Genomic DNA, 14187 nt, shown 5'->3' on the forward strand with positions numbered 1-14187 from the left:
AGATTGCCAGACTTTTCAGCTGTCCCAATCCTCAAAGCCTCCTGCTGAATAATGCAATTATCAGAGTTGAAATTTAATGTGAATGTGGCATTTTTTTGTGAAAGCAGAGACAGAAAATAGATTAAAGTGAAATGGAGGGATGTAAAGAACATTATGTAAAATGATATGAGGGTTTATTCGGACAGTACCAATGGCAGTGACAGGGATATGGACACCATTAGGCAAACAAACATGATTTGGAAAGGGAATGGAATCAAATGAATAAAATCAAGATTTATTATAGCATATATGGTGGGTAGCACCACTATCAATTATCCACTTAAAAGGAGAGAAATTACCAGCAAAGTTAGAAACAGGGGCTGGAGTAGAGTCTGAAGTGGTAGCACCTTTGTTCAGATGTTGAGTGAACAAAAAAGGGAGGGATCTGAGTCTTTGGTTGTGGTGGAAGCAATGTTGGCAACAGCTTTGAGTTTTTCCTGAGGGTTTCGAGGAGCACCATATCCAGGAGGGAAGCCATGTAAGAAGTAGCACTTATCAATTAAATGGCATGGTCTATTGCAATGGGTGCAAAAGGGGCGGGGCTTCTTGGAACGAGGAGGGTGATATTGAGTTGAAGGTGCCGTTGCAGCAGCAATGGTGGAAGAGGAATGAACGGTGGTAGAGCCAAGTGTCCGCTGGCTTTCTTCTTGAATGACCATAGAAAACACCTTGGAGATGTTCGGGATAGGGTCAAGTAGAAGAATCTGAGCACGAACTGGATGGTAAGACTCATTTAACCCTGTCAAGATCTGTAAAACATGATCAAGATTATAAAAATCATTGAGTTTTTCCATTGCTCCACAAGTGCATATGGCAGTAGGATGAAACTCAGCAAATTCATCCCAAAGAACTTTGAGTCTAGTGAAGTATGTTTAAACATCTTGGTTGCCTTGCTTGAGAGCAATAGCCGATTCTCTGAGTTGGAAAACTCTAGGCCCATTGCATCTATTGAAACGATCAGACAAGTCTTTCCACATAGCATTGGTACAAAACATGATGCTTTCGGCTATATTGGGAGAAACAGAGTGTAAAATCCAAGAAATCACCATGTTGTTACATCTGAGCCAATGTGATAGATAAGGGTCAGTGGGAAGGGGTCGGGGAAGGGATCCATCGACAAAGGCAGTCTTGTTTTTGGCTGCTAGGGAAACAGAAATGCCTCTTTTCCATGATTGATAATTGGGACCAGTGAGAAGAGAAGTGGTGAGGATGAGGTTAGGATGATTTGCCGAGCTCAAGAAGTAGGGAGTGTCTTCAACTTGGAGACGAGGCCGTGTGTTGATGTGCTCAGGAACAGGAGGAGCTCTTTCGTGAGGAGTTTCAGTGGCCATTGATTCTTGATGCACATGAGGGAGAGTGCTGGTGGTGGTGTCGCCATGGACGTGATCGTTTTCTGGGCGAGTTGCAGCAGCTGGGAGATCGCCGGAGGGGGTTTCGCCATGGGTGATGGAGCTTCTTGTGCGTGGTCTAACCATGGAAAGAGAGAAGGGGCGGCAGAACAAAGAAGAAGAGGGAAGAAGATTAGGTTTGGGTATAATACTCTGATACCATATTAGAAAAGAAAAAAGAGAAAAGATCGATATTATTTCTTGAACAGAAAAGTACACCAGAAAAATGTATTATATACAAAAGGAACGAAAAAAGAGGAAAAAGAAGATAGCCCCTAACTAATATGGTCAACAAGTCAACAAGCACAACAGAAAATAAACAGAGTATTCTAATAAATGTTCAAAAGACCAAAAGTCCCATTTATGATGCCATAAGCCTTGTATTTATAGGCTTAGGATCGTACAGATGATATCCCCATAATCGGGATATTTTATTATCCTCATTATATTTAAATTACATTAATATTCAAAATGTAACAATACACTAAATTTGTGGGATAAATTGAGAGATTCCCGCGTATGCCAAGACCGATTCTTGTTGAAGCCGTTTCTGGGAATCTTGACATAGTCCTGCTCTATCTAGTTGATCCATATCACCTTCAGTCTGGTCGGCCACACCTTTACTGGGCAGTCATGCACTTGACTGGGCAGACATGCACTTGACTGGTCGGACATGGTCATGACCGATCGGCCAAGTTCATGCCTGGTCGGACAAAGTCATGCCTGGGCAGGTAAGGTCATGCCTGGGCAGACAAAGTCATTCCTGGGCAGACAAGGTCATACCTGGGCAGACAAGGTCATGCCTGGGCAAACAAACACGTGACTGGTCGGACAAGGTCATGCCTGGTCGGACAAAGTCATGCCTGGGCAAACAAGGTCACTCCTGGACAAACAAGGTCATTCCTGGATGCCTGGGCAGACAAACACGTGACTGGTCGGATAAGGTCATGCCTGGTCGGTCATGACACTTCTCAAACCAGTAAAAAATTATCAACACTCTGAGGAGCCAATATATTTATTGACTATTAATGTGTCGTTTACGGACCATGTACTACCACTTGTCACCTCATTGCCACGTCATCGATCTCCAATTTTTTGGGATAACACTTATTATTATGATTTTTTTAATAAAAAGTGACATGTCACATACATATTTAATCTTAGTTATAATATTGTTAATTTTCATATAAATTAAGAAATTATCATATTGCTTAAAAAATATAAATAGAAAATTTAATATCTAAATAATTTTTAAAAGTAAGATAAATCAATAAAATATTATAATGCTTAAAAAATATGAGAAATTTTAATACCTAAATAAATTTTAAATAAAATATTTAATTTGAAGTAGATAGAAAATCACCATTAGTCTACAATATGTGCCCATAAACACAATTTGAATACTAAAATTATTTTCTAATAATAAAATATAGTTGACTAATTTCTATTATTATAAGCTGTCCACATAGCTTGAGCAATACGATCTCGACATCTTGAAGAGTGTAGCAAGCAATAACTATCAAAGGTTGTCTACTCAATTTGTAAGGTGGCATCATCTTCAATATAGGAAAAGTGTTTTCAGAACACCAAAGCACCATTCAATGACATTCCTAAGTGAAGAATACATATAATTAAATAGTTCTTTCATACCACATAGTTGATTACTTCCACTATTGTATTCTTGCAAACGGTATCTTTCACCACAATATGGTGGGAGAAAACTTTTTGTGCATGGAAATCCAAAATCCAAAACATAGTATTCACCTACATAATAAAACATGTCAAAAAGAAAACTTAGTTTTCTATATACACCATCACATAAATTATAAAATAATAATTTAATCCTAGACTTTCGATACCATCTTTAGGCAATGGAAACTTATATTTAGGTTTCATAATTGCATCTATAAACACACTGCAATCATTTGTAGTACCCTCCCGACCAACATATACAAAAGTAAAGAACATTTCAAAGTTACAAGCACACAAGACATTTTGACAAATATACGAGAAATTAATAGCCTTAAAATCTCACTATACCTCCCATGTCATTGACAAATTATATAAATCTAGGTAAGATCAAGTCAATACTACCATAATATGATCAAATAAGAACAAACAATCATATATACCTTCATGAGACCCAAAATTACTACCAAATACAGCTCTTGTATCACTATCACTATTAATGATAATTATATCATTCATGGTAACCATATAAAAAGATAGTTGAGAAGAGTAATACACGATTAGCTCTCTTATTTTTATTATTTTATTTGAAAACGTGCTCTTATATTTGTGCTTGTTTTCTCTTAAATTTGATTTTTCTTACACCACCATAAATCTATTTATAATTGGGATTTTGCAATTTTTTATAACAAAACCAGCTGCTACATTTACCTAAACCTATATGTAGCCTTGCAATACAGAGTTAATGTCTTAGTTAATAATTTGGATAGTCTTCTTTCTGACTGTATTTTTCAATGTCACGTTTGAGGATGATGGAGAACTTATATGTAGAAATATGATAATGCTATAAAATAGTTACTACTTCAATGCAACAGCTAATAAAAGATTTAACTACATGAGCTATTAAGCTGTCTTTTTCTATTTATTATTTACATTGGTTCTAATATTTTGGGCTGCCTATGTTTATTCACAAATGTTTTAGCTTTTATATATATATATATATATATTAATATATATGGGTGCATTCTTAATAGTTACTACCAAAGATGGTTACTTTAATATTAATTATTGGATTAAGATCAACTGTTCATATTTGTAGTTAATTAATATTTATAAAAATAAATTTTGATTTTTTCAAATTTTTAGAAGGATTACTTGATGAAAAACATATATTTATTATGAAAATATAATATTGTCATTTTTCAAATGCATGTCAATTTATAAATATAGCTAATGTTTCTCATTAGTTGGAAACAACATTAATTATGGCAAAAAAATAATAATAAATTCAAAATTAATGTAGAAAAAAAATATTTACCTATTGGTGACTTGCTATATCAAGTCATTATATTGCCATATCATTAAAATTGTTAGTACCCATATATGGATAGTAACCATTGAGAAGTCTTCCTTATATGTATACATATTAAGTGATGGACCATCAAATTTACCAAGCTTAAAAGCTTTTTGATTCTATTTACAATTAATTGCAATATCTTACAATAAGTTTCTTATGTGCTTAGCTAATTATTCGTTTCTTTAGTAATAGGCTACAACTATTTACATAAACATTTTTTATGCTTGCAATATAAAAAATAAAGCATGACTTATCAATCTTAAAACTAGCAACTCTATACTAATGTGATGTCTTTGTGCAATTTCAGAGAAACCTCTCGAGAAAGGGAAACCAAAAGGCAGAGCAACTCTAAAGAAGAATGCTACTTCTAAGGTCATGGACAACACCTCCAACAGTAGTTTGCAAGATCAAAATGGAATTTGTGAAGCTTTTTGCTGTCATTATCAAAATGGAAATGGAGGCAAACCTTGTAAGTTACACAAATTTTATTCAAGATGTTGTCAAGTATGAGAATATGCAAAAGGTCTTTGAACTTAATAATGTGGTACACTATCAGAATCCTTCATCTGTTTTGTATGCCTCATAACAAGAAAAAATATATATTAATATTGGACTCTTTGACTGTAACTAATGCCCTGTACACATCAAATAGTCCCTTCAAGGGTAACTGAGGATTTTCTTTTGTACACTAATTTTTGAGTTCTGAACCCTACACTAGGAGAGCTCACATGTGTGGCCGGATTCTTGCATAAGCAGTAGTCCACTCAACACAACATTCACTTATCTTTTCTCTTCTAGTGAATCAGGCATGAAATTTGACCACTTGCCTCTATTTTTTGTGCTTACCAGCTTGTAAAGCATGAAAATTCAATATCTTTGACACGCACAAATATTATCCATCATTTAACATTAGAGCTAACCAGAGACACTTCTTTCTAGATGTTGCAACAAATTGACCCAAATAACAATACAACATACTCAATCAAACAATATAATTCATTACCCAAACAAAGAAACAAATAAAAAAAAAACAGCAGCAATTTGGAAATACAGGACACAATGAGCTTAATCTAAAGCGTTTCTCATACAAATAGAAGAAACAACAAGTTCCAGCTATCACATAGCACAAGTGAAACCAAAAGAAGCCACAGAGAATTAAAACTTAAAATGTAATGAAACAGAGTGAACCAACCTTGCTAATCAACTTGTCTTCTCTTTAATTAAGACTCACAGCCACTAAGCTCATTGTAATTTCAAAACCTAATCAAAATAAATCACGAAAATCAAAAGGATAATTCATAAATTAGTTGCAGCATAAACGGTGGAAACAAATTGAACAATTGGAAATCTAGGATCATTTATGAGTAACAACATAATGCTAGAAGAGTTGTATAATAGCTTTTAGGGCACTCCAGAAGTCAAAGAAGAAGAAGATTAGGGCACAGAAGAATAAGAAGAAAAATAAACAGACCTAATTAGAGTGTAACTTTGAGAGACCATAATCGCATAAAGAGGAGGAACTCGAGCTCCATTGTTACGAATAGGGAGAACTCTCTCTTCTTTTTTCAATCGAGTTTTATGAGAATTCTGAGAACATCATTTTGATGTTTACTGATTTTTTTATTTTATTTTTTTAGCTCAGTTTTCTAAAAACTGTTTTAAAAAAAATATGGCCAAACACCCTTTATTGATTTCAAAAAACAATTTTCTATTTTTAAACACTGAAAACAGTTTTTAAGTAATGATGCCAAACATGCTCCATGTTTTTGAAAACTTTGCTATATTTATCATGTTATTTTAATTTTAAGCCAAATTTTATTTTGACCAATTTTAACAAAAATATGACATGTCAGTGTAATTTTCTACAATTATTTTGTTATTATTATTTGTATCATATGCTAAAAGAAAAAAGAGAAAGAATAGTTTCATGTGTCATTCCTTTCGCTCACTAGTCTTTCTAGCAACAACGGTAATAAACAAACATGTAGAATCAACTAAAAGCCAATTTAACCTAAACTTGAACTACAAAATTGCCATTGCCACAAGGCAGATGTACCGTATTTCACATGAGAATTCCTTCTACATTGTTGAGCGCTTTTCTCACAACCTTGAACTTTTCACTAGTGGCTCTGTTGGATTTCACAAGATACTCCTTAACAAAGTATTCAATTCCTTGTCGAAGATTTTCGAGGTCAGGTGCAACAGCCACTCTCGTGCATATGTTCCATATGAGTTTATCAGGAAACTCAAACATGGCCTCAAATAGCATCCTAAAGTGCATTATCCTTTTAGGAGTTAGCAGTGTAATATCGTTCAAATCTACCGCTTTCAGTACGGCAAGGGAGAGAGAGAAAGAAGTGACCATCTCTACCACAAATTTAGCAAGGTTCCTCGATCTAATAAGCGGCATGGACTCCACCTGTTTAAAGTGATCCCAGAGGCAAAACTGTGGAGAGGTAACAGATTTAAGGCAAAATTATTAAGTCATGTATATTAAAAGAGAGAAAAGGATATATGCATGGATTGAATAGCAAATGTGTGATAAGAAACTTAATATAGCTGAAAACTATTACATCAGCAGTAAATTTAAATAAATACTTCAAACACTCAAGATCTGGAAGAATTCAAAATGAGACACTTTTAAATAATTTAGTTAGTTGTATTTGAGATCCGTATGTCATATACATTAAGGTAGAAATTATGAAAGTTTTTCTCAATGGATTACAATTCTGGTATGCCCAAGTAAAGCACAGGTAAGCAATTTGCACATGTATTTACCTGCAAATTAGTTTTAAATCTCTTCTATAATTCTAAGCAAGCATATGCCATCTTTATCCCATAGCGAGTAAGAAAAAAATACCTGTAAGGTGAATTTGTGATTTTTGTCATGCTCACACAATTTAGTAGCCAATACAGCATAATACTTGTTGAACACTTTCTCTTGTAAACAACACTCCACAAGAACCCGCATAATCTCTCGGTCCTATAAGCCCATATGAGAGTATAAACATTGAAATGTGATGGAAGAATGTATATATGCATGTCCAAATAGAAAAAAGATTAAAAAAACAAGAACCTCACCTGCTTTCCTGGTAAGTCCAACCTTAATAGCTTCTCAAATGCATCAATGTAGTCCTCGCCACTCATTATTATACAAAAGATGGCCTTTCTACCATCTGTGTTCATCCTTTGTTCCGCAGCAAGCTGCAGCATTTTTTGCGCTTCAAGAACCTCTTTGTCTATTGTGCTGGCAACCTCCTCAACATCGTCTCTGGCTGAAGCCAAATCCCCAGATAACCACCATTGACCCTTCTTAACAGGTTCAAGCAGCTTGCTCCATTTGAGACCTCTTATAATTTTTTCTTCTGCTCCTAACTGAAAATAAATGAAAACCACATGTAACAATTATAATAAAATAAATTAGAGATTTGACAAAAATTAGAAAGACGTTCACTCAGCATCTTACTGACTGCGTGACTATTTATCATAGCAGGAAGAGGCTGCTATTATATCTTAATATGACTGGCTGACACCACACACCAAGCTTAACAAAACTATCCATGAAAACTTCAAGACTTGCTGGATTACATACATTAGTTAAGTAAAGTGACCAATGCATTCAATAACAGCAGACGTTGCCATCTCTACATCCTCAGTAATACTTAAAATGACATATTTGTGCCCATCATTTCTCCAAACTACACAAACCTTCTAATGAAAATAAAGATACTAAGCATCTAAACCACCAAAAACTTTGGAAAGTACTCCAAATATCTGAAGTAAACTCTTCATAAAAATGACACTCATTATCAGAAAACACCACTGAAGAGTGTGATCATCCTCACAAGAATAAATTTGGAGCAGATTTCTGTGAGCAGCAGTTTCAAATAAATTTCCTTTAATTCAAAGTCTGGTCCTTGGCTAAATGTTTTGGTGTTTTGGTAATATAACCCTAAATTTACATGAAGATTATAATATCAGAACAACTTTGAAACTTCTCTAAATTGAATAAAATAAAGTTCTCTTAACCAAAGGAAAATGGGTTGTAACTTGTAAAGAGAGGGAGTTCGGAAAGGAAAAATAAATTCCTCCATGCCAAATAAAATCGTGAAATTTTCTGAGTCAACTTCATAATTGAGGAAATTATCAGAAAATTAAGGTTTCCCATGAAACATCAGAGCATATCCAACTAATCAAAATGGAGACAAAAAAAAGAACAAAGCACACAAAATACTCCAGCTCAGCAATATACAGGGGGAAAATAGATTTAGCTTCAGTACTTGTGAGCAATCATTGTCATTTCAATAATATGACTAACATCTAAAAGTTCAAACATTGGAAGTTCTTGATATCAAAAAGGATTTACTAGTATACTTCAAATGGTTGTTTGTGGCTTCTAGAAGATGGGTCAGTTTGGAGTCCCATCTAAGTTGCAGCTATACAAAGGATGTTGGGAAGATCTCATATTGTTGGAATTTGGAAATGCGCATGTGTTTATCGTTATTATAGTGATATCTTTATATTTCTTAACATATTGTAACTTTTTGGAGTAGTGCATTTATTTGCTATTAATAAAACTCTGCATTACACATTGGTGAGAATGGTGCAAATTATTGATGGGTTTAAAGGTACACCTCTGGCACGATAAAAAAAATGGTTAAATCTATACTAAGCAAGAGAAATAATATGAAATGGTTTAGTCCACAAAGTTCCTATCAGGCCCATTCAATCATGTAACAGAACCTATGTCATTTAAGGGACCTAATATGAAGAAAGAACATTAAATAAAGATGGCTTCAGAATTGCTAGCCAGGGAGTTCTGAGGCGATTCAGATTGGCATTCACGAGTGAACTTGTTTGGATTTGTACTCCCGATGATACCTTTCTTCATTTCCAAGAATGACCACCATCCCAGTCCTACTCCACAACTTCTACAATAGACATACTGGGTAACCACATTTTATGTTTCTTCTAAAGTTTCTATCAATATTTTGGTCTTATTTTGATCTCTTTTTCTCTTTTTTCCTGCTGAAATTATTTCCTACTGTATGGACACAAATGCTTTTGCCAACTTCTTTAATTAAATTATGTCCTGATAGAATTTAGGGATTACATTGCAAATATTTTTAACCACGCCATAACTAGAATGATTTGGAGACACCGCTGCTATTTTCTCCTTGTTCAATTAATCCTTAAACTTTGTCTATTTGCAAGTCATTAGTCAGAAATGAAAATCAAAAGACAATACTATGAACAGAAGTAACAGAATTGAATCTTAAAAGCTAAGCAATGACAATTAGAAAAACCTTCTGTAGCCATTTTTTAATCCTCGTGTGATGTGCTGGATCCTCTTTAGACCTTTTCTTGTTGTTTTTTATGTCGCATATTGTTTCAAGCATGAACTCCATCTGCAATTACAAAGTCAGTTATAAGAAGTTTAAGAAAAGATTAAGAGATACTTTGGAAGAAAAGTACAAACTAACTAACCCTTTTGCTGTTTATATTTTCCTGGCCCTCTTGAGAGGACACCTTTAACTCAGTCACTCTACTCTGAACACTGAGAATAAAGTTTTTCATGGATAGAGGATCATCAGCCCTTATTTTCATCCCACAGCCTATTCAATCAACAATTCCCCATGTTAAAAATGATATACTGATCCACCAATGTTAGTAACCTACCATTTCAAATCCAAGTAACATATTCATTTTGTAAAGACGATAATGAAATTTAGGAAACATAGGAAAACAAAGAAAACATAAACAACAGCAAGTGAAACTGAATGGACGTTGAAGCATATACCCAACATCTATAGTTTCTTTTCTATCATTTCTTTCATGATGACAAAAATGGACATTTATGCATAGACCATAGCATCCATAATCTTTTCTTTGCTATCATTTCCTTCATGACAACAAAAAATGTACATACATATATTAAGCTAAAGTCATGCCTACACTGTAAAAATGTCAAAATTGTAGAGACATCCACACACACAAACACAAATTTTTTTTAGTTAAAGTCATGCTTACATTGTAAAACTGTCAAAATTGTAGAGACATCAATCTCTGCTAAACGCTTGCTCAGCATGGACATAAAGTCATAAATAAGATCACTGAAATATTACCAGAAGAACTTCCATCAGAGTTGGGGTTCAACATATTCCAAAAATTATAGTTAGAAAATAATACGTTCGAAATTGAATGAAGGGAGCGACCTACCTTGAGCACACTCCAAATACACATAAATAAGAGAGCAACAGAGTAATGTTACGCAGAGAAAGGTTATCTTGGTTATAATACTCATCCTGGAAACAAGACAGAAGATTGCATTCATAATTGAAGGAGTTGCAAAAGCATATGTCACTAGTGATGCAATGTACTCACTATCAATGTTATTTATGTAGCAAACTAAGAAATTTTTATGGTCAAGGCATATACCTCAAAAATTTTAGCAAGGGAAGCCATAAGCTTTGCACTAAAGTCAATTCCAACTGAGCAGGCCATGCCTGCGACAAAAGCAGCAAAAACTGCAGCATACCTTCACAAGAAACATACAAAATAATTTAATAAGACAAATAAAACCATGATGATATAGTATACATGAAGTCAAAATAGATTTTTTTTTGACATCACATAGTACAATGAGAAGTCAAGAGGCACAAGATACTCAGAAGATAATGGAATGTTGTCTGTTGTTAATTTTTTATTTATTTATTGGAAGTGTGTCGTTAATTACTCTCACATGATTTTCATCATATTGTTTAAAAAGCAAAACTAAACTCGCTAAAATATGTTGGTCTTTAAAGAAACTTTGGCCGAAAATTAGGATACCGATTTGCAAGATAGTTTAGCATATGCTTCAGAAACAAATGCAAAGACAAATGATAATTTGAATCTTGTTGTGAGCAACCCCCCTTTTCGCCCATGAAAAAAAGGAGTAAAATTAGCTAATAATTGTTCAAACTATAAGAGGGGCATGCGTTGATGAATTACATATAGGTAAAAATACATATAGGTAAATGTTATAATTATAATATATATCTCTGAAGGAGATGCCAGTCTTTGGTGAAATTCTAAGTATATTAGAGACTTTCAATGACCCTGTTTTGCTAGTTCATTTAACTAATTAAATTGGTCAAATCCACAAACAATTTTGAGACATTTTAATGGAAGTATAGTTTTCAGTGAAACATGATTGATACCATGAATATTTAGGAGAAGACGTTCAACTAGTAGAACTACTCCATAATGTTGGTCAAAAAACACAAATAAAAAAATTATACTTGACCTTAATGCAAGAAAAAAAAAACAATAAACAATAACATGAAACAAAAGTACACTTAACTGTTCATTGCCACGAGGACCCCTAGAACAAGAAGCTAAAACCTCCTCACTGATTATCTGAGAAGCTACACTGCGGGAAATTGAGCGAAATATACCAGACATTTCTCCAGTAATTGATTCAACATTAGATTCAGACAACCTATTCAGAAGTCCTCGTACTCGTCTACGAATCTGAAAATACTCTTCTGGCTCAGTTCCTTTACGAGATCTCAAGTGCGGAGCAACATATTTCTGAGGTGCCTTGCTGGGAACTTCTTCAAGAGGCACATCAACTCTAGATGAATCCATTGGTATCGACACATCAATGTTTGTGCTACCTGCCATGTCACTGTCTTTTCCTTTGTTTGACAACTTTCTTTTCTTATTTTTCTTACTTGAGGGCACCTCGTCAAGAACTTCTGATGGAGCCTCAATGCCATACATATCTTCTGGCTCAGATAATTCAACCATTGCATCAGAGGGTATTTCAACTTCTAGTTCCTGATCACTGATTTCCATTTTTCCTTTCTTATTTTTGGTCTTCTTCTTAGATTTCTTAAATGGTAATTCATCTTCCCCATCTGAATCTAAGACAGATGGAAGTCCTTCAAATAATAAATTCATTTCATCATCTGCTCCCCTTAATTTTCCACCCTTCACCTTAAGTTTCTTTGCAAGTTTTCTTTCCAATTCCAAATCCTCCTCAGCATGCACTGCAGCTTCCATCTCAAGAAACCTCTCAAAATTGGTTTTCCCTGTTCTCTTTGAACCCATTTTTCTTTCCACCACTGTTGACGCACTTAATTCATCGACACTTGAAGAATCCAAGTCATGCTCAACACCCTTCTCCATTTTAGATGGCTTCTGACTCCTAAAGTCATCATCCAACTCTGACAAATGTGTCTTTTTCACATTATAAGGATGTAGTAGGAAACTGTTGGACTTCTTCACACTTTTTGATTTCAAATCCTGAGAGTTCTTCTGAATTTTTTTATCTTTCTGTTGTCATTAAACTACCAAACGTCAAAACTAAAATGCATATAAATCAATTCATCGGCCATGGCTCTCAAACAACAAGACAAAATTGGGACTATCTTAAAGTTAGAATAAAACTCAAGAACAATCAATCATTATGACAAAAGCATTGAACCCACATAAAATTTTCGTACCTGACGTTGGAGGTGGACTTGGTGTTTTTTGGAATTCTTCTCCAACCGAGCTTCTTTTCTCTTTTCCCGTCGAGGTTTTTCTAAGAAAGAGAAAAAACCAATAAATATGAATGCTTCTCTCAATCATTCAAAAAAAATTTAAAAAAAAAATACTAAACACAGAATCTGACAAGAAGAAGCAAAAATAGTGCTTACCCATGTAATCAACTGCAAAAATAATGCTTCTCTCCTCACTGAAATTATTTGAAGTAATGAACTGCAAAAGAAGATACCATGAATGAGATAGCCCCAGTCGGAAGACAGAAACAATTCTACAAATTCTATTCGTTTGAAGAAGATACTCTAACAATAGCTAATACAAATTTGTATGAAATGGGTGCAAAAAAAAAAAAAAAAAATCTATGAAACAAAATAAATAAATAAAAATATGAAAAAGTCCATCAAGTATTCCAAGAAGAAATTAGAAAACCGCATATATTACATTAACAACTAAGAGAGAAAATAAGACAGTGAGAGATACGGACCAAAAAAAGAAACGGAGAGAGGACCGGAAAGCGCAAGAGAAAAGACTTACAATTGAATTGGGAGAGGGACCGGAGAGAAGGGTAGAGACGAGAGATGAGATGGAGGGGAAGAGTTGGCCGGTGGCGAATGAACCGGAGAACTGAGAATAGCCGCCGGGAAGAGAGCCACCACGGCAGAATATTCAAGTTTTGAACTGGAATGGTACCCTCACTCTCTAGGTCTTAATTTGCTACTACTTTTTCTTTGGGATAACTTGAATATTACCCATTTTTTTTAATCACATTCCCCATATTACCCTTCAAATACTGCTAGAAATCTAATATAAAAATCTCAATATTTGCTTCTGTGTACTATTTACTTCCCTCTTTAAATAATCTTCTACCAGCTCCACTAGTTTAATATAAAATGAAAAAGATATAATAGATATGTTAATGAAATATTGGGTATTAAAGTCAAAATCTAAAATAATAAGTAAAAATAAAAGAGGTTCATTTAAATTGGATACCACATCTAATTTCTACTTTTTCTTTTCTTCTTTTTATATTACGCAATTTATGATCCCTAAGAAACATAAACTTTCAACAAAGTCATTTGTTCTAAATCAATTAGATTAACACCCCATTTTTTATTCAAATATTAACTTAAAATATAAATAATTTTTTTAACTTACCCTGATTTTTTTTTATATACTAGATAC

The 14187-nt window shown here is 34.0% G+C and overlaps 2 protein-coding genes across 4 annotated transcripts; both read right to left on the reverse strand.

Moving 5' to 3' along the window:
- Nucleotides 1-392: 392 nt before the first annotated feature.
- On the reverse strand, nucleotides 393-1514 carry LOC133799720 (uncharacterized). Its single transcript, XM_062237722.1, has 2 exons — nucleotides 918-1514; nucleotides 393-788 (listed from the first exon to the last, which is right to left on the reverse strand). The coding sequence occupies exons 1-2, from the start codon at nucleotides 1512-1514 to the stop codon at nucleotides 393-395; spliced, it is 993 nt and encodes a 330-aa protein (XP_062093706.1).
- A 1447-nt stretch (nucleotides 1515-2961) lies between these two features.
- LOC133802102 (uncharacterized) lies at nucleotides 2962-13740 on the reverse strand. 3 transcript variants are annotated; one of them, XR_009877140.1, is made up of 14 exons: nucleotides 13540-13740; nucleotides 13161-13221; nucleotides 12966-13045; nucleotides 11819-12795; nucleotides 10912-11011; nucleotides 10693-10778; nucleotides 10504-10586; nucleotides 9961-10088; nucleotides 9780-9881; nucleotides 7555-7848; nucleotides 7334-7456; nucleotides 6530-6919; nucleotides 5666-5733; nucleotides 2962-3191 (listed from the first exon to the last, which is right to left on the reverse strand). XR_009877140.1 is itself a non-coding variant. In XM_062240343.1 (12 exons), the coding sequence occupies exons 2-12, from the start codon at nucleotides 13162-13164 to the stop codon at nucleotides 6536-6538; spliced, it is 2361 nt and encodes a 786-aa protein (XP_062096327.1). In that variant the 5' UTR covers nucleotides 13165-13221; nucleotides 13540-13740; the 3' UTR covers nucleotides 6382-6535. The 3 variants fall into 3 exon arrangements, 1 of the variants encoding a protein (XP_062096327.1); XR_009877141.1 differs by lacking the exon at nucleotides 2962-3191 and adding an exon at nucleotides 4628-4907; XM_062240343.1 differs by lacking the exons at nucleotides 2962-3191; nucleotides 5666-5733 and having other exon boundaries at nucleotides 6382-6919.
- Nucleotides 13741-14187: the final 447 nt, after the last annotated feature.

This window comes from Humulus lupulus, chromosome 9 (genome assembly GCF_963169125.1).
Source record: "Humulus lupulus chromosome 9, drHumLupu1.1, whole genome shotgun sequence".
Lineage (NCBI taxonomy): Eukaryota > Viridiplantae > Streptophyta > Magnoliopsida > Rosales > Cannabaceae > Humulus > Humulus lupulus.

What these genes read in the sequence shown, in the direction of transcription:
- LOC133799720 (XM_062237722.1), bottom strand. Translation starts at nt 1,514, where the DNA reads ATGGTTAGACCACGCACAAGAAGCTCCATCACCCATGGCGAAACCCCC. An exon ending in TCAAGCAAGGCAACCAAGAT is followed by an intron (nt 789 to 917) that starts GTTTAAACATAC and finishes CATGTTTTACAG; the next exon opens with ATCTTGACAGGGTTAAATGA.
- LOC133802102 (XM_062240343.1), bottom strand. An exon ending in CCCTTGCTAAAATTTTTGAG is followed by an intron (nt 10,779 to 10,911) that starts GTATATGCCTTG and finishes TCTTGTTTCCAG; the next exon opens with GATGAGTATTATAACCAAGA. An exon ending in AATTTTGACAGTTTTACAAT is followed by an intron (nt 10,089 to 10,503) that starts GTAAGCATGACT and finishes TTGATTGAATAG; the next exon opens with GCTGTGGGATGAAAATAAGG.